General features: G+C 50.9%; 1 protein-coding gene across 3 annotated transcripts in view; it reads right to left on the reverse strand.

Annotated features, from left to right (window-relative positions):
* Positions 1 to 25,731, reverse strand: part of serhl (serine hydrolase like) — a 95,873-nt gene that overhangs the window by 44,295 nt on the left and 25,847 nt on the right. For all 3 annotated transcript variants that reach the window (XM_072492067.1, XM_072492066.1, XM_072492068.1), the window contains exons 2-3: positions 14,714 to 14,794; positions 6,171 to 6,320 (exon numbers count right to left, since the gene is read on the reverse strand). In XM_072492067.1, the coding sequence (XP_072348168.1) occupies positions 6,171 to 6,320; positions 14,714 to 14,794 (231 nt within the window). The remainder of the gene's footprint in view (positions 1 to 6,170; positions 6,321 to 14,713; positions 14,795 to 25,731) is intronic.

Below are 25,731 nucleotides of genomic sequence, written 5' to 3' on the forward strand. Positions count from 1 at the left end.
TAGCAAGTGTAAACGAGCCACATTGCAAGCTCAACTGATTATCTTTAATTGATTGTTGGTACAGCTATTAACGGGATTGTTCAAGTGCTGCCCAATCGCGGAAACACATCTGACAGTAGACGCTTTGCTTTGGATTTTGCAAGCGCGGGCTGGTTGAGTATGTTTTCTTTCCCTGTGCCTATTATAAACAGCTGGAGGAACATGTTGTTAAGCCCTGTCATGTATAAACTTCAATGCTGGGGCAATGCCAGTCACAAAGGCTGATGTCCCAACGATGGCCAGATTGAATCGAAAAGCAGGTTCCCCCAGCTGCTACAGGCCGTTCTCAACCTGCCCACGTTTCCAAAACTCATTCTTCCCGACAGCAGCTGTTGGCAATGATTCTCTCTGCCTCTCCTGTTTCTATAATTGTCCCAAGTTCATCTCCTTTCACCTTGCACCATCATCCCTTTCATCATTTAATCTCGCCAACCTTCGAGCCTGAAACGTCCCTGCCCTTTTGTTCCTTCCTCCCCTCTCCCGGCCCCTGTTTAAAACCTGCTTCATCTCTAACCTTTTCCAGTTGAGGTGACGGGTGATCAAACTTTAAGACCATAAGACGTAGGGGCAAAAGTTGGCCATTCGGCCCATCGAGTCTGCTCGGCCATTCAATAAGATCGAGGCTGATCTGATACAATCCTCAACTCCACATTCCCGCCTTATCCCCATAACCCTCAGCTCCCTTATTGATAAAAATCTATCAGCTTGAACATACTTAACGAACCAGTCTCTGCGACAAAGAATTGCACAGATTCACTACCCTCCGAGAAGGGATTCCTCCTCATCTCGGTTTAAATGGACGACCCTTTACTCTGAGATTATGCTCTCTGCTCTTAGACTCTCCCGGAAGGGGAAACAACCTCTCAGCATCGACCTTGCCAAGCACCCCCGAGAATCCTATATGTCTGAATAAGGTTGCCTCTCCCTCCAACGAGTACAGGCCCAACATATATAAACTGAAACGTTAACTGTGTGTCTCTCGCCACAGATGCTACCAGTTCTGCTGAGTGTTTCCAGCATTTTCTGTATTTATTCGGGTGACTGTCTGTGTGGAGTTTGCACGTTCTCCCCGTGTCTGCGTGGGTTTCCTGCGGGTGCTCCGGTTCCCTCCCACAGTCCAAAGATGTACAGGTTAGGTGGATTGGCCGTGATAAATTGCCCCTTAGTGTCCAAAAGTGTGCAGGTTAGGTGGGGATATGGGGATAGGGTGGGGGAGTGGGCCTAGGTAGGGTGTTCTTTCAGAGGGTTGGTGCAGACCCGATGGGCCAAATGGCCTCCTTCTGCACTGTAGGGATTCTATGGAAGCCAACCCAGGATCTTCCCAACACTACGAACCCACTCCAGCACACAATTTATAATCCCAGTGTAACTCAAGGCTGTACTGCCGGAGGTGCCGTCTTTATGATGAGATGTTTTTAAAAATAAATTTAGAGTACCCAATTATTTTTTTCCAATTAAGGGGCAATTTAGCGTGGCCAATCCACCTACCCTGCACATCTTTGGGTTGTGGGGGCGAAACCCACGCAGACACGGGGAGAATGTGCAAACTCCACAGGGGCAGTGACCCAGGGCCGGGATCGAACGCGGGACCTCGGCACCGTGAGGCAACTGTGCTAACTACTGCGACACCGTGCTGCCCGCAAATCTTTTTTATGCCGTAGATCACAGCATACAAGTTGACCCCATTTCCTCGGTCCCTTCAAATATGTTCCAAAATGGTGGCCACCCACAGTTGCAAAAACATGATAAAGGTTCATTCCCGAAAACAAAAACTCTGGTCCAACTATTTCTGCAACTCATGAAGGCACTCGAGAGTCAAGAGAAAAGAGAAGCAGAATCGCAGAACTCTCGAGGATAATGAATACTTAAAAACAAAGGGATTTGCTTTCTATTCTGCCTTTCGTAACCGCAGGACATCCCAGTGCATTGTACAGCCAATTAAACACTTTTGGAGTGCAGTCTCTGGTGTCAGGATAACTTTCCTGCTCATCTATGAAATAAAGCCATGGCATCTTTTCTTTTACGCCAATTTGAGGGAGTAGACAGGGTCTCACTCCCAAAGGTCAACCTCTGACAGTGCAGCATTCCCTCAGTACTGACCCTCTGACAGTCCGGCACTCCCTCAGTACTGACCCTCTGACAGTGCGGCACTCCCTCAGTACTGACCCTCTGACAGTGCAGCACTCCCTCAGTACTGACCCTCTGACAGTGCAGCACTCCCTCAGTACTGACCCTCTGACAGTGCAGCACTCCCTCAGTACTAACCCTCTGACAGTGCAGCACTCCCTCAGTACTGACCCTCTGACAGTGCAGCACTCCCTCAGTACTGACCCTCCAACAGTGCAGCGTTCCCTCAGTACTGACCCTCCAACAGTGCAGCGTTCCCTCAGTACTGACCCTCTGACAGTGCAGCACTCCCTCAGTACTGACCCTCTGACAGTGCAGCACTCCCTCAGTACTGACCCTCTGACAGTGCAGCACTCCCTCAGTACTAACCGTCTGACAGTGCAGCACTCCCTCAGTACTGACCCTCTGACAGTGCGGCACTCCCTCAGTACTGACCCTCTAATAGTGCAGCACTCCCTCAGTACTGACCCTCCAACAGTGCAGCGTTCCCTCAGTACTGACCCTCCAACAGTGCAGCGTTCCCTCAGTACTGACCCTCTAACAGTGCAGCACTCCCTCAGTACTGACCTTCTGACAGTGCAGCACTCCCTCAGTACTGACCCTCTGACAGTGCAGCACTCCCTCAGTACTAACCCTCGGACAGTGCAGCACTCCCTCAGCACTGACCCTCTGACAGTGCAGCACTCCCTCAGTACTGACCCTCTGACAGTGCAGCACTCCCTCAGTACTCACCCTCTGACAGTCCGGCACTCCCTCAGTACTGACCCTCTGACCGTGCGGCACTCCCTCAGTACTGACCCTCTGACAGTGCAGCACTCCCTCAGTACTGACCCTCTGACAGTGCGGCACTCCCTCAGTACTGACCCTCTGACAGTGCAGCACTCCCTCAGTACTGACCCTCTGACAGTGCGGCACTCCCTCAGTACTGACCCTCTGACAGTGCAGCACTCCCTCAGTACTGACCCTCTGACAGTGCAGCACTCCTTCAGTACTGTGCTGTAGGGTCCGTTGGTGATCTTTGAGCTCTGGTCATGGACGATAGTCATCCATATTTAGTGTGGCCAATCAACCTACTCTGCACATCTTTGGGATGTGGGGGTGAGACCCACGCAGACACGGGGAGAATGTGCAAACCCCACACGGACTGCGACCTGGGGCTGAGATCGAACCCGGGTCCTCGGCGCCGTGAGGCAGCAGTGCTAACCACTGCCGTCCGTAAGGCCTCCTCAACAGGACGCAACCCCCATCAGCACCTCCCTGCACACACTTACACACAGAAACAGGAGATCATTCATCCCCTGCAGCCTGTTCGTCCAGTTAATTAGAACATGGTGGATCTGTACCTCAATTCCATTAACCGGCCTCTGATACCCAAATCCAACAAAATCTATCCATCTCGGTCGTGACAGCTCCAGTTGATCCACAACATTTTTTTGCGGAAGGTGGAGAATGGAATAAGTGGTTCAGATTTCCACTCCTGTTTGTGAAATGCTTGCTGACATGAACTCCTGAAAGGCCCAGCCCCAACCTTCAGGCTAAGTCCCCTTGTTCTGAGATGATCAGAGGATTGGATAGGGTGGACAGTGAGAGACTTTTTCCTCGGATGGTGATGTCTAGCACGAGGGGACATAGCTTTAAATTGCGGGGAGATAGATATAGGACAGATGGCAGAGGTAGGTTTTTTACTCAGAGAATAGTAAGGGCGTGGAATGCCCTGCCTGCAACAGTAGTGGACTCGCCAACATTAAGGGCATTCAAATGGTCATTGGATAGACATATGGATGATAAGTGAATAGTGTAGATGGGCTTTAGAGTGGTTTCACAGGTCGGCGCAACATCGAAGGCCGAAGGGTCTGTACTGCGCTGTAATGTTCTATGTTCTGCACACTCCCAAGAGGGAATCATGTTTCCTTATTTGTTTGTGGGACATGGGCATCACTGGGTAGGCCCAGCATTTATTGTCCATCCCTAATTCCCCCCCTTGGGAAGGTGGTGGTGAGCCGCCTTCTTGAACCCGCTGCAGTCCAGGTGGTGTAGGTACACCCACAGTGCTGTTAGGGAGGGAATTCCAGGATTTTGACACAGTGAGAGTGAAGTATTAGCTGACGTATTTCTAAATCAGGATGGTAAGTAGACTTGGAGGGGAAGTTCCAGATGGTGGCGTTTCCATGTGTCTGCTGCTGCCCTTGTCCTTCTCGAACCTCCGGATGGTGGTCCAAAGATGTGCAGGTTAGGTGGACTGGCCATGCTAAACTGCCCCTTTGTCCAGGGATGTGCAGGCGAGGTTACGGAGTTACAGGGATGGAGTAGAAGAGTGGACCTGGGTGGAGTGCTCGTTTGGAGGGTCGGTGCTGACGTGATGGGCCAAATGGCCTCCTTCTGCTCTGTAGGGATTCTATGATTCGAGTGGTTGTGGGGTTAGAAGGTGCCGTCTAAGGAACCTTGGTGAATTGCTGCAGTGCATCTTGTAGATGGTATACACGGCTGCCACTGTGCGTCTGTGGTGGAGGGAGTGGATGTTTGTAAATGATGGGGTGCCAATCAAGGGGGGCTGCTTTGTCCTGGATGGTGTCCAGCTTCTTGTGCGTTGTTGGGAGCTGCACTCATTCATCTCTTAAATGTCTCTCTGTATTTACCCGACTGAATCCTTTTAATACATTCCTCGGTTAAATCACCTCTAATCTTCTGTATTCAAGGGAATACCAGTCTACTCTGTGCAACCGGTCCTCAATTTAACCCTTCAAGCTCAAGCATCTCTGGTAAAAATGCAATATGTCCACTCCAAGGCCAAGATAACCTTTTTTAAGGTGGAGAGCACAACATTGAGCACAATTACTCCAATTTTAAAGGTCTGTAACATGGAAGCGTCATTTCCTCACTTTTGTATTCAATAAAAATGTCTTTATATCGAGCTTTTAATGTAATCTGTCTCAAGGCACTTCAATAGAGCATCAGTGAACAAATTTGACTTAGAACCACACAAGGCAGCTGAGGAAAAGCTTGGTCAAAGAGGTAGGTTGTAATTAAGGTGGATCTGAAAATGAAGAAAGAGTGGTGGGGAGATTTGGGCAGGGAATTCCAGAGCCGAGGGCCCAGGCTTAAAATCGAGTCCGGAAATGGAGGATTACAGGTGTTTCGGAGAGTTGTAGGGGTGGAGGAGGTTACAGCCATAGGGAGGGTGAGGGTATGGAGGGATTTAAAAAATGTTTAAACTTTAACATTGAGCTGTTACTTAAGCAGGCGTCAAGTGTAGTTCAGGGTGCACACGGGAGCATGATTTGCTGCTGGCTAGGACATGGGCGGAATGAGCTCGTTTCTAGACTAGGTTTTAGACTCTGAAGACATCCAAGAGCTATGGAGAAAGTGCGCGAGTTAGTGTGGCGGCACAATGGCTAGCACTGCTGCCTCACAGCGCCAGGGACCCGGGTTCAATTCCGGCTTGGGTCACTGTCTGTGCGGAGTCTGCACGTTCTCCCCGTGTGTGCGTGGGTTTCCGCCGGGTGCTCCGGTTTCCTCCCACAGTCCAAAGATGTGCAGGTTAGGTGGATTGGCCAGGATAAATTGCCCTTTTGTGTCCGGAGATGTGCAGGTTAACTGGGGTTATAGGGAGGGATAGTGGAACTAGGTGGGGTGCTCTTTTGGAGGGTCAGTGCAGACTCGATGGGCCAAATGGCCTATTTCTGCACTGTAGGGATTCTATGGATTCTTTAAAGGACCAGCCACAATTGTGCTGAATGGCGGAACAGGCTCCAAAGGCTGGAAGGCCTACTCCTATTTTCCATGGTCTACAGAGGGAAGTGTAAGGCAGGGGGGTGGGGAAGTCAGTCAGGAGACCACTGGAATGGGTGAGTCAAGGAGTAACAAAGGCAAAAAATTAGGGTTTCGGCAGGGGATGAGCAGAGGCAGAAATATCCAATTCAACCCTCTTGAGATAAAATTCATTGGCCTTTTCGATTATCTTAAAAAAAGCTGGTGCTTTCTGTCACAAAATCAATGATACTCACCTTCTGGAAGTAACGGGATAAGACGGTCAAAAGTATTCGCATTATCGGCCCAGCCATGCAGACACAATACTGGCCGCCCACGGGGATGGTTCCAAGCCTTGGCCGCGATGTGGCCCCAGGGGACGGGGAAACTCAGTTCACAGCAGAGACCTGTGTGAAAAGAATAAGTGGGAAAGCACTCTGAGCAACAGTAGAGCAAAGGTGGTGTAGTGGTTATGTCACTGGGCTAGCAATACAGAGAGGCACAGGCGCTGGGGACATGGGTTCAAATCCCACCACTGCTGTCAGTGCAATAATAATCCTGGTCTCGGTAATGGAGACTGTGAAACGTGTCAATTTGTGGTCTAAGCCCATCCGATTACCATTTGGGCCTTACCGGGTCTGGTGTCTCCCATGGCAACATGGTTGGCTGTTAACTGCCCTCTGAAATGGCCTGAGCAAGCCACTCTGTTCACGGGCAATTAGGGAACGGGCAATAAATGCCAGTGATGCCCTCATCCCATGAAAGGATTTTAAAAAAACACAGAATATCATCCATATAAAAATGTACACGTTCAACATTAATGTGGCACTGTCTAACGGCCAGCGGGGGAAGCCTGGTCCGCATAGAAAGCTTCTAATCTTAGCCAAGCACAGAAAGAAGAGGCCAAGGAGAACATCACCTCCTTATTGGTTATTGATGGCCACAAATACATTAGCAGTTGATTATGGGGAGTCTCCAAGAGGAAATACTTTTTTCCGATTTGTTCATGGGCGTTGAGTTCACAGAAGCAGCCACACAGGAAACAAAGGGAACGAAAAAAAGTTTGTTTACAGAGGTACGAAAATATAATATACACAGGTCCCAGAAGGTCGCCCGGCTCACGTCCGGGCAGGGTTTTTATATTCTGTAGTATTTTTATATTAAGCTCAAACTCCACGAGACTCGTGGGGAGCCTAATCGACTCGGCTCCCTGGGCCTCGTGTAGCTGCCGCTGGCTAGGCCAGCATTTATTACCCAACCCGAATTGCCCTCAAGGTGGTGGTGAGCTGCCTTCTTGAACCGCTGCAGTCCACGTGATGTAGGTACACCCACAGTGCTGCTAGGGAGGGGGTTCCAGGAGTTTGGCCCATCGAAGGATGGCCCACAGAAAGATGGGACAGCTGTCTGTGCCCTCGGGCAGCACGGTAGCACAGTGGTTAGCACTGTTGCTTCACAGCACCAGGAACCTGGGTTAGATTCCTGGTTTGGGTCACTGGCTGTGCAGTGTCTGCTCGTTCTCCCCGTGTCTGCAAGGGTTCCCTCCGGGTGCTCCGGTGTCTTCCCACAAGTCCTGTTAGACGTGCGTGTCAGGTGAATTGGACATTCTGAATTCTCCCTCCGTGTACTCGAACAGGCTCCGGAATGTGGTAACTCGGGGCTTTTCACAGTAACTTCATTGCGGTGTTGATGTAAGCCTACTTGTGACACTAATAAAGATTATTATTACGAGGAAAGCTGATGGAATAGGTGCTCCCCCTTCCCTCTGTGACAAGGTAACACTGCATTCCACAATTCTCTACCACACTTGCTCAGTGAAAAATCTACAGCAGGCACAGAAGCAAATTTCACAATTTTTATCAAACCTTGCAACTCAATAGTAGCAAAAATGAAATGAAAATCATTTATGGGGCAATAAAAAGATCCCCCCGGGACTTCCGGGTGCGGCGATGACCAGCTGAGTCGCACGTTTCGGCAGCTCCCAGTGAAACGGACTTTTGGGCTCTTGATAGGAGCCCCAACGGCAATTTTGACGGCTAAAAACACTGTGCGGTAAACCAGAAGGGAATCCCCCCTGGACACGGATGAAAAAAGGAGGAGAAAGTGGCCGGATTGCAGTGGATCCTTTAGAACAGCGGCAAGGAAGGCAAGCAAAAACCAAGATGGCGTCGGAAGGTGGCAGTTTAACATGGGGCCCTGAACAACAAGAGTTCTTGAAATGCTGTGTGGAAGAGCTCAAAAAGGAAATGAAGAAAGAGCTGTTGGCCCCGATATTACAGGCGATTGAAGGGCTAAAGGAGGAACAAAAAACCCAGGAGCGGGAGCTTCGGGTCGTGAAGGCAAAGGCAGCCGAGAATGAGGACGACATACAGGGCCTGGTGGTGAAGACGGAGACGCATGAGGCACATCAGAAACGATGTGTGGAAAGGTTGGAGGCACTGGAGAACAACGCAAGGAGGAACAACCTGAGGATTCTTGGTCTTCCTGAAGGTGTGGAGGGAGCGGATGTCGGGGCATATGTGAGCACGATGCTGCACTCGTTAATGGGAGCGGAGGCCCCGGCGGGTCCGTTGGAGGTGGAGGGAGCATACCGAGTGATGGCGCGAGGGCCGAGAGCAGGAGAAATTCCCAGAGCCATAGTGGTGAGATTCCTCCGTTTTAAGGATAGAGAAATGGTCCTTAGATGGGCAAAGAAAACTCGGAGCAGTCAATGGGAGAACGCGGTGATCCGCGTTTATCAAGACTGGAGTGCGGAGGTGGCGAGAAGGAGGGCGAGCTTTAATCGGGCCAAGGCGGTGCTTCATAAAAAGAAGATAAAATTTGGAATGCTGCAACCGGCAAGACTGTGGGTCACATATCGAGGGAGGCACCACTACTTTGAGACGGCGGATGAAGCGTGGACTTTTATTGTGGAAGAAAAACTGGAATGAGCGGGTTATTAAAAAGAACGTTTGAACAAAGTGGTGGGGCGAATGTGGGGGGCAAAGAGGTTCCCGCGCTATGATAATCATGGCGGGAATAGAGAAGCAGGAAGGAGGGGGCGTCGCACGGTGCGAGCCGAGGTCACGGGGGGAAGCCGAGGTCGGCCAGAGTTTGCTGACTTCTGGGAGCAACATGGGGGGAGTAATTACGCTAGCGGGGGATCTAGCGGGGGGGGTGGGAGGGGGGAATTACTGGGTTGCTGCTGCTGGGGAGAGGGGGGAGCTGATATGGGAGGGGATGGGCGGGGGGGCACCGCCTGGGGGAGATACAGCTGCGTGGGAACTGGGTGAGGAGCTGGAAAAAGGTGATGGCTAATCGACAAGGGGGGGGGGGGTGGTAGGAAGCCCCCCAACCCGGCTGATCACGTGGAACGTGAGAGGGCTGAACGGGCCGATAAAGAGGGCACGGGTACTCGCACACCTTAAGAAACTTAAGGCAGATGTGGTTATGTTACAGGAAACGCACCTGAAACTGATAGACCAGGTTAGGCTACGCAAAGGATGGGTGGGGCAGGTGTTCCATTCGGGGCTAGATGCGAAAAACAGGGGGGTGGCTATATTAGTGGGGAAGCGGGTAATGTTCGAGGCAAAGACTATAGTGGCGGATAACGGGGGCAGATACGTGATGGTGAGTGGCAAACTACAGGGGGAGACGGTGGTTTTGGTAAACGTATATGCCCCGAACTGGGATGATGCCAATTTTATGAGGCGGATGCTAGGACGCATTCCAGACCTAGAGATGGGAAAGCTGATAATGGGGGGAGATTTTAATACGGTGTTGGAACCAGGGCTGGATAGGTCGAAGTCCAGGACTGGAAGGAGGCCGGCAGCAGCCAAGGTACTTAAAGATTTTATGGAGCAGATGGGAGGTGTAGACCCATGGAGATTTAGCAGACCTAGGAGTAAGGAGTTCTCGTTCTTCTCCTATGTCCATAAAGTCTACTCGCGAATAGACTTTTTTGTGCTGGGAAGGGCGTTGATCCCGAAGGTGAGGGGAACGGAGTATACGGCTATAGCCATTTCGGATCACGCTCCACAGTGGGTAGACTTGGAGATAGGGGAGGAAACAGGAGGGCGCCCACCCTGGAGAATGGACATGGGACTAATGGCAGATGAGGGGGGGGGTCTAAGGGTGAGGGGGTGCATTGAAAAGTACTTGGAACTCAATGATAATGGGGAGGTCCAGGTGGGAGTGGTCTGGGAGGCGTTGAAGGCGGTGGTTAGAGGGGAGCTGATATCAATAAGGGCACATAAAGGGAAGCAGGAGAGTAAGGAACGGGAGCGGTTGCTGCAAGAACTTTTGAGGGTGGACAGACAATATGCGGAAGTACCGGAGGAGGGACTGTACAGGGAAAGGCAAAGGCTACATGTAGAATTTGACTTGCTGACTACGGGCACTGCAGAGGCACAATGGAGGAAGGCACAGGGTGTACAGTACGAATATGGGGAGAAGGCGAGCAGGTTGCTGGCACACCAATTGAGGAAAAGGGGAGCAGCGAGGGAAATAGGGGGAGTGAGGGATGAGGAAGGAGAGATGGAGCAGGGAGCGGAGAGAGTGAATGGAGTGTTCAAGACATTTTATAAAAATTTATATGAAGCTCAAACCCCGGATGGGAGGGAGAGAATGATGGGCTTCTTGGGTCGGCTGGAATTTCCCAAGGTGGAAGAGCAGGAAAGGGTGGGACTGGGAGCACAGATCGAGGTAGAAGAAGTGGTGAAAGGAATTAGGAGCATGCAGGCGGGAAAGGCCCCGGGACCGGATGGATTCCCAGTCGAATTCTATAGAAAATATGTGGACTTGCTCGCCCCGGTATTGACGAGGACCTTTAATGAGGCAAAGGAAAGGGGACAACTGCCCCCGACTATGTCTGAAGCAACGATATCGCTTCTCTTAAAGAAGGAAAAGGACCCGCTACAATGCGGGTCCTATAGACCTATTTCCCTCCTAAATGTAGATGCCAAGATCCTGGCCAAGGTAATGGCAATGAGAATAGAGGAATGTGTCCCGGGGGTGGTCCACGAGGACCAAACTGGGTTTGTGAAGGGGAGACAGCTGAACACGAATATACGGAGGCTGTTAGGGGTAATGATGATAGCCCCACCAGAGGGGGAAACGGAGATAGTAGTGGCAATGGATGCCGAGAAAGCATTTGATAGAGTGGAGTGGGATTATTTGTGGGAGGTGTTGAGGAGATTTGGTTTTGGAGAGGGGTATGTTAGATGGGTGCAGCTGTTGTATAGGGCCCCAATGGCGAGCGTGGTCACGAATGGACGGGGATCTGCATATTTTCGGCTCCATAGAGGGACAAGGCAGGGATGCCCTCTGTCCCCATTATTGTTTGCACTGGCGATTGAGCCCCTGGCGATAGCGTTGAGGGGTTCCAAGAAGTGGAGGGGAGTACTTAGAGGAGGAGAAGAACACCGGGTATCTTTGTATGCGGACGATTTGCTACTATACGTGGCAGACCCGGCGGAGGGGATGCCAGAAATAATGCGGATACTTGGGGAGTTTGGGGATTTTTCAGGGTATAAATTGAACATGGGGAAAAGTGAGTTGTTTGTGGTGCATCCAGGGGAGCAGAGTAGAGAAATAGAGGACCTACCATTGAGGAAGGTAACAAGGGACTTTCGTTACCTGGGGATCCAGATAGCCAAGAATTGGGGCACATTGCATAGGTTAAATTTAACGCGGTTGGTGGAACAAATGGAGGAGGATTTCAAGAGATGGGATATGGTATCCCTGTCACTGGCAGGGAGGGTGCAGGCGGTTAAGATGGTGGTCCTTCCGAGATTCCTCTTTGTGTTTCAGTGCCTCCCGGTGGTGATCACGAAGGCTTTTTTTAAAAGGATTGAAAAGAGCATCATGGGTTTTGTGTGGGCCGGGAAGACCCCGAGAGTGAGGAAGGGATTCTTACAGCGTAGCAGGGATAGGGGGGGGACTGGCACTACCGAGCCTAAGTGAGTATTATTGGGCCGCTAATATTTCAATGGTGAGTAAGTGGATGGGAGAGGAGGAGGGAGCGGCGTGGAAGAGATTAGAGAGGGCGTCCTGTAGGGGGACTAGCCTACAGGCTATGGTGACAGCCCCATTGCCGTTCTCACCGAGGAACTACACCACAAGCCCGGTGGTGGTGGCTACACTGAAGATTTGGGGACAGTGGAGACGGCATAGGGGAAAGACTGGAGCCTTGGGGGGGTCCCCGATAAGAAACAACCATAGGTTTGCCCCGGGGGGAATGGATGGGGGATATGGAATGTGGCAAAGAGCAGGAATAACGCAACTGAAAGATCTGTTTGTCGATGGGAAGTTCGCGAGTCTGGGAGCGCTGACCGAGAAATATGGGTTGCCCCAAGGGAATGCATTCAGGTATATGCAACTGAGGGCTTTTGCGAGGCAACAGGTGAGGGAATTCCCGCAGCTCCCGACACAAGAGGTGCAGGACAGAGTGATCTCAAAGACATGGGTGGGGGATGGTAAGGTGTCAGATATATATAGGGAAATGAGGGACGAAGGGGAGACTATGGTAGATGAACTAAAAGGGAAATGGGAAGAAGAGCTGGGGGAGGAGATCGAGGAGGGGCTGTGGGCAGATGCCCAAAGCAGGGTAAACTCGTCGTCCTCGTGTGCCAGGCTAAGCCTGATTCAGTTTAAGGTATTACACAGGGCGCATATGACTGGAGCACGGCTCAGTAAATTTTTTGGGGTGGAGGATAGGTGTGCGAGGTGCTCGAGAAGCCCAGCGAATCATACCTATATGTTTTGGTCATGCCCGGCACTACAGGGGTTTTGGATGGGGGTGACAAAGGTGCTTTCAAAAGTAGTAGGGGTCCGGGTCGAACCAAGCTGGTGGTTGGCTATATTTGGGGTTGCACAAGAGCCGGGAGTGCAGGAGGCGAGAGAGGCCGATGTTTTGGCCTTTGCGTCCCTAGTAGCCTGGCGCAGGATATTGCTAATGTGGAAAGAAGCCAAGCCCCCGGGGGTGGAGACCTGGATAAATGACATGGCGGGGTTTATAAAGCTAGAGCGGATTAAGTTCGTCCTAAGGGGGTCGGCTCAAGGGTTCACCAGGCGGTGGCAACCGTTCGTCGAATACCTCGCAGAAAGATAGATGGAATGGAAAAAAGAAGGCAGCAGCAGCAGCCCAGGATCGGGGGGGGGGGGGGGGAGGAGGAACCAGAAGGACTCTCAGGGTTGTTAATATATACTGTATAATATGTATAGGTCGTTGCTACAGATAATTATATATTGGACTGTTAAATTATATTTTTGGAGAGTGTTACTTGTGATAAGGCAGTTGCCAATTAGGGTTAGTTTTCATTTTTGTTATTTATTATTTATTCATTTTTTGTTTATAAAATAGGTCATTGTTATTTGTGTTGTTATAATATTGTGTAAAGGATGCACAATGTACTGTGTTGGTTGACCAAAAATTTTCAATAAAGTATTTATAAAAAAAAAAGATCCCCATATTAATCATGAAAAATGAACTAATTTTATGTTCAAACTCTTTATAGTTATTCAACCTTTTCTCTGCACCTTTTCGTGGTCCTTGGGTGTCAAAGTTACATACAGAAGGTTGAGACGTGGTGTACGGTGCAGAAACAGGCCATTCACCCATTCACCCCAGTGCTAACCATCGTGCCACCCATCAACTGTATCTGTTCACTTCAGTCTCTCCCTGTGATAGTGGGTTACACATTCCCACCTGTCACCATGCAAAGACGTTTCTCCCGAATTCCCTCCTGGGTTCCTTGGTGACTTATCTTCGAGTGGCACACTGTTGCTTCACAGCGCCAGGGACCCGGGTTCGATTCCCGGCTTGGGTCACTGTCTGTGCGGAGTCTGCACGTTCTCCCCATGTCTGCGTGGGTTTCCTCCGGGTGCTCCGGTTTCCTCCCACTACCCCCGAAAGACCTGCTTGTTGGGTGAATTGGACATTCTGAATTCTCCCTCTGTGTACCCGAACATGTGGCAACTAGGGGATTTTCACAGTAACTTCATTGCAATGTTAATATATGCCTACTTGCGACGCTAATAAAGATTATTATTATGTTGGCGGCCTCTTCCCCACAAGAAGGAACATCGTCACTCTATCCGCTCTATCTTGGGCAGTACGGTAGCACAGTAGTTAGCACAATTGCTTCACAGCTCCAGGGTCCCAGGTTCGATTCCGGCTTGGGTCACTGTCTGTGCGGAGTCTGCACATCCTCCCCGTGGGTGCGTGGGTTTCCTCCGGGTGCTCCGGTTTCCTCCCACAGTCCAAAGGTGTGCAGGTTAGGTGGATTGGCTATACTAAATTGCCCGTAGTGTCCAAAATTGCCCTTCGCGCTGGGTGGGGTTACTGGGTTATGGGGATAGGGTGGAGATGTGAACCTTGGATAGGGTGCTCTTTCCGAGAGCCGTGCAGACTCGATGGGCCGAATGGCCTCCTTCTGCACTGTAAATTCTATGTAAATCTATGTAAATCAAAGATGTTCATAATTTTTTAAAAACCACATCCGGCTCACCTATCAGCTTTCTCTCTCTCTCTCCCCCTCTCTCTCTCCCCCCCACCCCCACCACACACACATACACACACACACTGAGAAGAGGCCCAGCCTGTCAATAGACACGCATGCACATTTCTGGTATCATCCTTGCAAGTCGAATGAATGATCAGCTCACCAGCTTGAACCAACATGATTTTAGCAGAAAAGCAGCTCGGGAACAAAAATGGATTAAAGCGACACGTCTCGTTGCTATGGTGAGAGTGACTTGTGTCAGAACCTTTGGGGTTTATCAAGTCCCACCCACAGATTAATGCGCCCCCACCAACTCTTACCTTTGACGGCTGCTGTGGAAATACATTTTGAAAAGAAAGGCATTTGCTTCACTGGCCGCGGGAGGGGATCCGGATGAAAATCTATTTAAAGGGAAGAAGAGCACAGCAAATTAATCGGTCAACCCAAGGGCTAAAATAAAAACACCTTCCTCAACCAAGCTCTGCCTTAAATAGGAGGAGGCCTTTCGGCCCATCAAGTCGGCTCTGCCATTCAATACTATCTCCATATCATTTTAAGTTGTTGGCAATCTCGGGTTTAAACATACTCAGTGACAGCTGCCTGGGGTAGAGAGTTTCAAAGATTCACCACCCTCTGAGTGACAATATTTCTCCTCATCTCAGTCCGAAGTGACTTTTCCCTTTATTTTGAAATTGTGCCACCTTACATAAGAACATAAGAACTAGGAGCAGGAGTAGGCCATCTGGCCCCGCGAGCCTGCTCCACCATTCAATGAGATCATGGCTGATCTTTTGTGGACTCAGCTCCACTTTCCGGCCCGAACACCATAACCCTTAATCCCTTTATTCTTCAAAAAACTATCTATCTTTATCTTAAAAAACATTTAATGAAGGAGCCTCTACTGCTTCACTGGGCAAGGAATTCCATAGATTCACAACCCTTTGGGTGAAGAAGTTCCTCCTAAACTCAGTCCTAAATCTACTTCCCCTTATTTTGAGGCGATGGCCCCTAGTTCTGCTTTCACCCACCAGTGGAAACAACCTGCCCGCATCTAGCCTATCTATTCCCTTCATAGTTTTATATGTTTCTATAAGATCCCACCGCATCCTTCTAAATTCCAACGAGTACAGTCCCAGTCTACTCAACCTCTCCTCGTAATCCAACCCCTTCAGCTCTGGGATTAACCTAGTGAATCTCCTCTGCACACCCTCCAGCACCAGTACGTCCTTTCTCAGGTAAGGAGACCTAAACTGAACACAATACTCCAGGTGTGGCCTCAATAACACCTTATACAATTGCAGCCTAACCTCCCTCGTCTTAAACTCCATCCCTCTTGCAATGAAGGACAAAATTCCATTTGCCTTCTTAATCACCTGTTGCACCTGTAAACCAATGTTTTGCGACTCATGCACTAGCACACCCAGGTCTCTCTGCACAGCAGCATGTTTTAATATTTTATCATTTAAATAATAATTCCTTTTGCTGTTATTCCTACCAAAATGGATAACCTCACATTTGTCAACATTGTATTCCATCTGCCAGACCCTAGCCCATTCACTTAAACTATCCAAATCCTTCTGCAGACTTCCAGTATCCTCTGCACTTTTTGCTTTACCACTCATCTTAGTGTCGTCCGCAAACTTGGACACATTGCCCTTGGTCCCCAACTCCAAATCATCTATGTAAATTGTGAATAATTGTGGGCCCAACACTGATCCCTGAGGGACACCACTAGCTACTGATTGCCAACCAGAGAAACACCCATTAATCCCCACTGTTCGCTTTCAATTAATTAACCAATCCTCTATCCATGCTACTACTTTACCCTTAATGCCATGCATCTTTAACTTATGCAACAACCTTTTGTGTGGCACCTTGTCAAAAGCTTTCTGCTCCCCGTTATCTACCGCACTGGTAATGTCCTCAAAAAATTCCACTAAATTAGTTAGGCACGACCTGCCCTTTATGAACCCATGCTGCGTCTGCCCAATGGGACAGTTTCCATCCAGATGCCTCGCTATTTCTTCCTTGATAGTAGATTCAAGGCTTGTTCTGTACTCCTCACTATACCTTGTTCTGGACTCCCTAACCCAAGGGAATCACCTTACCCACATCTACCCTGTCTATCCCTATAAGTATTTTCTAGGTTTCAGTGAGCTCACAGAGATGGAGATAGGTTCTTGATTAATAAGGGGATCAGGGGACTTCCAGTGGCAGCTATAAAGGAGTAAGTCGCACATTTGGTGGCTCCCGCTCTAGTCGGACTTTTGGATCTTTTCCCCTGATTTTCTACCGGACTTGAATTGTAAAACTGATGACAGAGGCAATTGTGTACTGAATTCCCACACCGGTGCACGGAGAGAAGGACTAGAAGTGCTCGTAAAGGCAGAAACAGAAAGACAGAGAAGGCTTGGGCTGAAGCTGCAGCGGGAGACAGCATGGCGGAGGACCGGACCTCTGGTTTGTCGACCCAGCGGTCAACGGAGCAGCTGATGCAAGCTATTCAGGAAGGCTTTGCTAAAGCAGAAACGGGACTGCTTGGACTCGATAAAAGGGTCATTTGAGCGGCTGGAGCTTAGATTAGACGCCCAAGATCGGGCGATCCAGAAGGTAGAGAACGCGCCGGCTGAGCAGGAGGAACATCAGACTGCGGTGGAGCTGGAGGTGGGGATGCTGAGAGACCAGCAGAAGAAGCTCCTGGAGACGGAGGAGGACCTAGAGAATAGGTCCCGCCGACAGAACTTGAGAATCGTTGGGCTCCCGGAGTGGTCCGAAGGAGCGAACACTGGGGCATACATCACAGACATGTTTGAGAAGCTGCTGGGGGATGGGCATTCTCCCGGCCGTTGGAGGTGGACAGGGCTCACAGAGCACTCGCGAGGGTGGTGAGATTCCACAGGTACTTGGATAAGGAGCGCATTCTACAGAGGCCAAGCAGACACGGAGCTGTAAGTGGGACAACAGTATCCTATGGGTTTACCAAGACCTGAGTGTGGAGGTGGCCGGGAGAAGAGCAGTCTTCAACCAGATTAGTTTGTCCTTTTTAAGAAAAAGGTGAAGTTCGGACTGTTGTTTTGAGTCGCCTGAGGACGCGCTGGACTTCGCGAAAAGGAAAGGACTGGTGGTGGACTGAGAACTTTTGAACTTTGCTGCAATGTTCTTGAGGTTTTTTTCTGTACTTTTAGAAAAAAAAAGCTTCTCGTTTTTCATTTTGTGGAAGCTGTTTGTAATGCCTTTTGCATTGATTTGGGACTAGTGGTAGAGCTGAGTGAGTTAAGGTTTTCATTTGCACTGTTGGGGGATGGAGGTGTGCTTGTTTTGATCTTGGTGTTTTTCTGTCGGGCAATTGTGTGGGGATTGTTTGGTGTTGGAGTATGTTTGTATAAGCGGGGGGGGGGGGGGGGACAATGGAACAATAGGTGGGAGACTATCCGGCGCCAGGGATGGGCGCCACCAAGCTAGCTGGCCGGACTAGCTCACGGAAGCGCAGTGGGGGGGGGGTGTGCATACGTTCGGTTTTATTAAAGGGGTTGGTGTTACTGGGGGGGGGGGGTAAATGTTCTGCTGACATGGGAGGGACTTGGGCTAAGGGACAGAGAGGAGGTTGGGGGCAGAGGCTGCCTGGGGGCGGACCAGTGGCGGCACGGAGCAAGGGCTGGAGGCGGGCCCAAAGAAGGGGATGGCTAATTGGCGAAGGGGGGGGGGCAATGAGCCCCCCCAACTAGGCTGATCACCTGGAATATACATGGGTTAAATGGGCCGGTCAAGAGGGCACGTGTGTTCGCGCATCTTAGGAGACTGAAGGCGGACCTGGTAATGTTGCAGGAGATGCACCTTAGAGTAACTGACCAGATTAGATTGAGGAAAGGCTGGGTCAGTCAGGTCTTTCACTCGGGACTAGGCTCAAAGACTAGAGGGGTCGTGATCCTGATCAATAAGCGGGTGGTGTTTGAGGCGGGTAGAATATTCTCGGATGTGGGAGGTCGGTACATTCTGGTCAGTGGGAAACTGGAGGGGGTGCAGGTGGTATTAGTAAATGTGTCTGCGCCACATTGGGATGATGTGGAGTTTATAAAGAGGATGCTGGGGAAGATACCGGACCTGGACTCGCACAGGTTGGTCATGGGAGGGGACTTTAACACAGTTATTGACCCTGGCTTGGGCCAGCCAAGCTCGAAAACGGGCAGTGGCAAAGGAACTAAAAGGGTTCATGGAGCAGATGGGGGGTGGATCCATGGAGATTTGGGCACCCGAGGGTGAAGGAGTTCTCCTTCTACTCACACGTGCATAAAGTGTACTCCCGGATAGATTTCTTTATTTTGAGCAGGGCCTTACTGGCAGGGGTGGTGGACACGGGGTACTGGGCGATTACAATCTCAGACCATGCTCCGCACTGGGTTGACCTGCAGGTTAGTAAAGACAGTAACCAGCGCCCGCACTGGAGGTTAGATGTGGGACTTTTGGCTGACGAAGGGGTGTGCGAGCGGCTGAGGAAATGTATTCAGAACTACCTGCAGGTCAACGACACGGGGGAAATTTCAGCAGCGATGGTCTGGGAGGCACTGAAGGCGGTGGTCAGGGGGGAGCTGGTCTCGACACGGGCCCACAGGGAGAAGGTAGACAGGGCAGAGACAGACCGACTGGTAAAGGAGATACTACAGATCGATAGGAGGTATGCGGAGACCCCATAGGCAGGGCTTTTAAGGGAACGGCGGAGGCTACAGGCGGAGTTCGGCATTTTAACCACAGGGAGGGTGGTGGAGCAGCTGAGAAAGGCGAGGGGGGCGATCTATGAGCATGGAGAGAAGGCCAGCAGCTTAGAAAGAGGGAGGCAGCCAGGGAGATGGGAAAGTAAATGACGGAGATGGGAACCTGGTTGGAGATTCAGTAGGGGTGAATAAGGAGTTTAGTGATTTCTACAGTGGGCTGTACAGGTCGGAACCCCCTACGGGGCCGGAGGGGATGAGGCACTTCTTGGAGGGGCTGAATTTCCCAAAGGTGGACGGGCTGGGGGCCCCGATCGGGTTGGAAGAGACAGTGGAGGGTCTGAAGGCCATGCAGTCGGGTAAAGCCCCGGGGTCGGACAGGTACCCAGTGGAGTTTTATAAAATGTTCTCTGGGATATTGGGGCCGGTGTTGATGAGGATGTTCAATGAGGCAAGGGAGAGAGGGGTGCTGCCCCCGACGATGTCACAGGTCACGATTCCGCTGATTCTGAAGCGGGACAAGAACCCGGAGAAGTGTGGGTCCTACAGGCCGATATCCCTGTGGAATGTGGATGGTAAATTGCTGGCCAAAATGTTGTCCTCCAGGTTTGAGGATTGTGTTCCGGACGTCATTGGGGAGGACCAGACGGGGATTGTTAAGGGAAGGCAGTTGGTGGCCAATGTAAGAAGGTTGTTAAATGTGATCATGATGCCCCCGGAAGGTAGGGAGGTGGAGGTAGTGATCGCAATGAATGCAGAGAAGGCTTTTGGTCGGGTAGAATGGGAATATCTGTGGGAGGTATTGGGACGGTTCGGATTCGGGCGGGGCTTTATTGACTGGGTCAGGTTGCTGTGTCAGACTCGTGTGGCAAGCGTACGGACGAATAGGACAACATCGGACTATTTTAGACTGCACCGGGGGACGAGACAGGGATGCTCCCTCTCCCCACTGTTTGCGCTAGCTATAGAGCCGTTGGCAATTGCTCCGAGAGCCTCAAGGGGCGGGGGGGGGGCGGGGGGCGGGGGGGGGGGGGGGGGAGCACAGAGTCTCGCTCTTTTTTTTAACAAACAATTTATTGAGGTATTTTTTGGCATTGTAAACAGTTACAGATTACAGAAATGTGCAAACATCAATATAAAACCAATACTTCAATCAAACCATAATGCATATACCCGCTCCTCTCCCATAAACACCACCCGCCTATTTATCCCTCCTACTCTACTCTAATCTCCCCCGCCCCCCCCCTTCTGACGTTTACTCTCCTGCGAAGAAGTCGATGAATGGTTGCCACCTTCGGGCGAACCTCAATACAGATCCCCTCAAGGCGAACTTGATTTTTTTCCAGACCCAGAAAACTCGACATGTCCGAATGCCATAGTTTGGTCTTCGGGGGCTTTGGGTCCCTCCATGCCAGCAGTATTCGTCGCCGGGCTATCAGGAAAGCAAAGGCTAGAACGTCGGCCTCTTTCTCCTCCTGGACTCCCAGGTCTTCCGAAACCCTTAAAATTGCCACCTCTGGACTCATCACCACCATTGTTTTCAGTACCCGGGACATGACACCCGCAAATCCCTCCCAGTACCCGGTACAATGGTCTGACCCAATTAACCAGTCCCTCCCCGAACCCAAACCTTCCAAGCACCTCCCACAAATAGCCCCACTCCACTCGGTCGAAGGCCTTCTCAGCGTCCATTGCCACCACTGCCTCCACCTCCTTGCCCGTCGGGGGCATCATGATCACATTAAGCAATCCTCTCAAGTTAGCTGTCAGCTGCCTGCCTTTCACAAACCCGGTCTGATCGTCCCCAATCACCTCCAGTACGTAGTCCTCAATTCTTTTTTTTTTAATAAATATTGTATTGAAAATTTTTGGTCAACCAACACAGTACATTGTGCATCCTTTACACAATATTATAACAACACAAATAACAATGACCTATTTTATAAACAGAAAATGAATAAATAATAAATAACAAAAATGAAAACTAACCCTAATTGGCAACTGCCTTATCACAAGTAACACTCTCCAAAAATATAATTTAACATTCCAATATATAATTATCTGTCGCAACGACCTATACATATTATGCAGTATATATTAACAACCCTGAGAGTCCTGGTTCCTCCCCCTCCCCCCCCCCCCCCCCCGATCCTGGGCTGCTGCTGCTGCCTTCTTTTTTCCATTCCATCTATCTTTCTGCGAGGTATTCGACGAACGGTTGCCACCGCCTGGTGAACCCTTGAGCCGACCCCCTTAGAACAAACTTAATCCGCTCTAGCTTTATAAACCCTGCCATGTCATTTATCCAGGTCTCCACCCCCGGGGGCTTGGCTTCTTTCCACATTAACAATATCCTGTGCCGGGCTACTAGGGACGCAAAGGCCAAAACATCGGCCTCTCTCGCCTCCTGCACTCCCGGCTCTTGTGCAACCCCAAATATAGCCAACCCCCAGCTTGGTTCGACCCGGACCCCCACTACTTTTGAAAGCACCTTTATTACCCCCATCCAAAACCCCTGTAGTGCCGGGCATGACCAAAACATATGGGTATGATTCGCTGGGCTTCTCGAGCACCTCGCACACCTATCCTCCACCCCAAAAAATTTACTGAGCCGTGCTCCAGTCATATGCGCCCTGTGTAATACCTTAAACTGAATCAGGCTTAGCCTGGCACACGAGGACGACGAGTTTACCTTGCTTAGGGCATCTGCCCACAGCCCCTCCTCGATCTCCTCCCCCAGCTCTTCTTCCCATTTCCCTTTTAGTTCATCTACCATAGTCTCCCCTTCGTCCTTCATTTCCCTATATATATCTGACACCTTACCATCCCCCACCCATGTCTTTGAGATCACTCTGTCCTGCACCTCTTGTGTCGGGAGCTGCGGGAATTCCCTCACCTGTTGCCTCGCATATGCCCTCAGTTGCATATACCTGAATGCATTCCCTTGGGCCAACCCATATTTCTCGGACAGCGCTCCCAGACTCGCGAACTTCCCATCCACAAACAGATCTTTCAGTTGCGTTATTCCTGCTCTTTGCCACATTCCATATCCCCCATCCATTCCCCCCGGGGCAAACCTATGGTTGTTTCTTATCGGGGACCCCTCCAAGGCTCCAGTCTTTCCCCTATGCCGTCTCCACTGTCCCCAAATCTTCAGTGTAGCCACCACTGGCTTGTGGTGTAGTTCCTCGGTGAGAACGGCAATGGGGCTGTCACCATAGCCTGTAGGCTAGTCCCCCTACAGGACGCCCTCTCCAATCTCTTCCACGCCGCTCCCTCCTCCTCTCCCATCCACTTACTCACCATTGAAATATTAGCGGCCCAATAATACTCACTTAGGCTCGGTAGTGCCAGCCCCCCCCCTATCCCTGCTACGCTGTAAGAATCCCTTCCTCACTCTCAGGGTCTTCCCGGCCCACACAAAACCCATGATGCTCTTTTCAATCCTTTTAAAAAAAGCCTTCGTGATCACCACCGGGAGGCACTGAAACACAAAGAGGAATCGCGGGAGGACCACCATCTTAACCGCCTGCACCCTCCCTGCCAGTGACAGGGATACCATATCCCATCTCTTAAAATCCTCCTCCATTTGTTCCACCAACCGCGTTAAATTTAACCTATGCAATGTGCCCCAATTCTTGGCTATCTGGATCCCCAGGTGACGAAAGTCCCCTGTTACCTTCCTCAACGGTAGGTCCTCTATTTCTCTACTCTGCTCCCCTGGATGCACCACAAACAACTCACTTTTCCCCATGTTCAATTTATACCCTGAAAAATCCCCAAACTCCCCAAGTATCCGCATTATTTCTGGCATCCCCTCCGCCGGGTCTGCCACGTATAGTAGCAAATCGTCCGCATACAAAGATACCCGGTGTTCTCCTCCTCCTCTAAGTACTCCCCTCCACTTCTTGGAACCCCTCAACGCTATCGCCAGGGGCTCAATCGCCAGTGCAAACAATAATGGGGACAGAGGGCATCCCTGCCTTGTCCCTCTATGGAGCCGAAAATATGCAGATCCCCGTCCATTCGTGACCACGCTCGCCATCGGGGCCCTATACAACAGCTGCACCCATCTAACATACCCCTCTCCAAAACCAAATCTCCTCACACCTCCCACAAATAATCCCACTCCACTCTATCAAATGCTTTCTCGGCATCCATCGCCACTACTATCTCCGTTTCCCCCTCTGGTGGGGCCATCATCATTACCCCTAACAGCCTCCGTATATTCGTGTTCAACTGTCTCCCCTTCACAAACCCAGTTTGGTCCTCGTGGACCACCCCCGGGACACATTCCTCTATTCTCATTGCCATTACCTTGGCCAGGATCTTGGCATCTACATTTAGGAGGGAAATAGGTCTATAGGACCTGCATTGTAGCGGGTCCTTTTCCTTCTTTAAGAGAAGCGATATCGTTGCTTCAGACATAGTCGGGGGCAGTTGTCCCCTTTCCTTTGCCTCATTAAAGGTCCTCGTCAATACCGGGGCGAGCAAGTCCACATATTTTCTATAGAATTCGACTGGGAATCCATCCGGTCCCGGGGCCTTTCCCGCCTGCATGCTCCTAATTCCTTTCACCACTTCTTCTACCTCGATCTGTGCTCCCAGTCCCACCCTTTCCTGCTCTTCCACCTTGGGAAATTCTAGCCGATCCAAGAAGCCCATCATTCTCTCCCTCCCATCCGGGGGTTGAGCTTCATATAATTTTTTATAAAATGTCTTGAACACTCCATTCACTCTCTCCGCTCCCCGCTCCATCTCTCCTTCCTCATCCCTCACTCCCCCTATTTCCCTCGCTGCTCCCCTTTTCCTCAATTGGTGTGCCAGCAACCTGCTCGCCTTCTCCCCATATTCGTACTGTACACCCTGTGCCTTCCTCCATTGTGCCTCTGCAGTGCCCGTAGTCAGCAAGTCAAATTCTACATGTAGCCTTTGCCTTTCCCTGTACAGTCCCTCCTCCGGTGCTTCCGCATATTGTCTGTCCACCCTCAAAAGTTCTTGCAGCAACCGCTCACGTTCCTTACTCTCCTGCTTCCCTTTATGTGCCCTTATTGATATCAGCTCCCCTCTAACCACCGCCTTCAACGCCTCCCAGACCACTCCCACCTGGACCTCCCCATTATCATTGAGTTCCAAGTACTTTTCAATGCACTCCCTCACACTTAGACACACCCCCTCATCTGCCATTAGTCCCATGTCCATTCTCCAGGGTGGGCGCCCTCCTGTTTCCTCCCCTATCTCCAAGTCTACCCAGTGTGGAGCGTGATCCGAAATGGCTATAGCCGTATACTCCATTCCCCTCACCTATGGGATCAACGCCCTTCCCAGCACAAAAAAGTCTATTCGCGAGTAGACTTTATGGACATAGGAGAAAAACGAGAACTCCTTACTCCTAGGTCTGCTAAATCTCCACGGGTCTACACCTCCCATCTGCTCCATAAAATCTTTAAGTACCTTGGCTGCTGCTGGCCTCCTTCCAGTCCTGGACTTCGACCTATCCAGCCCTGGTTCCAACACCGTATTAAAATCTTCCCCCATTATCAGCTTTCCCATCTCTAGGTCCGGAATGCGTCCTAGCATCCGCCTCATAAAATTGGCATCATCCCAGTTCGGGGCATATACGTTTACCAAAACCACCGTCTCCCCCTGTAGTTTGCCACTCACCATCACGTATCTGCCCCCCTTATCCGCCACTATAGTCTTTGCCTCGAACATTACCCGCTTCCCCACTAATATAGCCATCCCCCTGTTTTTCGCATCTAGCCCCGAATGGAACACCTGCCCCACACATCCTTTGCGTAGCCTAACCTGACCTATCAGTTTTAGGTGCGTTTCCTGTAACATAACCACATCTGCCTTAAGTTTCTTAAGGTGTGCGAGTACCCGTGCCCTCTTTATCGGCCCGTTCAGCCCTCTCACGTTCCACGTGATCAGCCGGGTTGGGGGGCTTCCTACCCGCCCCCCGCCTTGTCGATTAGCCATCCCCTTTTTCCAGCTCCTCACCCGGTTCCCACGCAGCTGTATCTCCCCCAGGCGGTGCCCCCCCGCCCATCCCCTCCCATACCAGCTCCCCCCTCTCCCCAGCAGCAGCAACCCAGTAATTCCCCCCTCCCAACCCCCCCGCTAGATCCCCCGCTAGCGTAATTACTCCCCCCATGTTGCTCCCAGAAGTCAGCAAACTCTGGCCGACCTCGGCTTCCCCCCGTGACCTCGGCTCGCACCGTGCGACGCCCCCTCCTTCCTGCTTCTCTATTCCCGCCATGATTATCATAGCGCAGGAACCAAGCCCGCGCTTCTCCCTTGGCCCCGCCCCCAATGGCCAACGCCCCATCTCCTCCAATTCCCGTCCTCCCCCCATCACCACCTGTGGAAGAGAGAAAAGTTACCACATTGCAGGATTAGTACATAAAACTCCTCTTTCCCCCCTTTTTAACCCCCCTCTTCGCCCCCCACATTCGCCCCACCACTTTGTTCAAACGTTCCTTTTAATAACCCGCTCATTCCAGTTTTTCTTCCACAATAAAAGTCCACGCTTCATCCGCCGTCTCAAAGTAGTGGTGCCTCCCTCGATATGTGACCCACAGTCTTGCCGGTTGCAGCATTCCAAATTTTATCTTCTTTTTATGAAGCAC

This window comes from Scyliorhinus torazame, chromosome 29 (assembly GCF_047496885.1).
Source record: "Scyliorhinus torazame isolate Kashiwa2021f chromosome 29, sScyTor2.1, whole genome shotgun sequence".
NCBI classification, from domain to species: domain Eukaryota; kingdom Metazoa; phylum Chordata; class Chondrichthyes; order Carcharhiniformes; family Scyliorhinidae; genus Scyliorhinus; species Scyliorhinus torazame.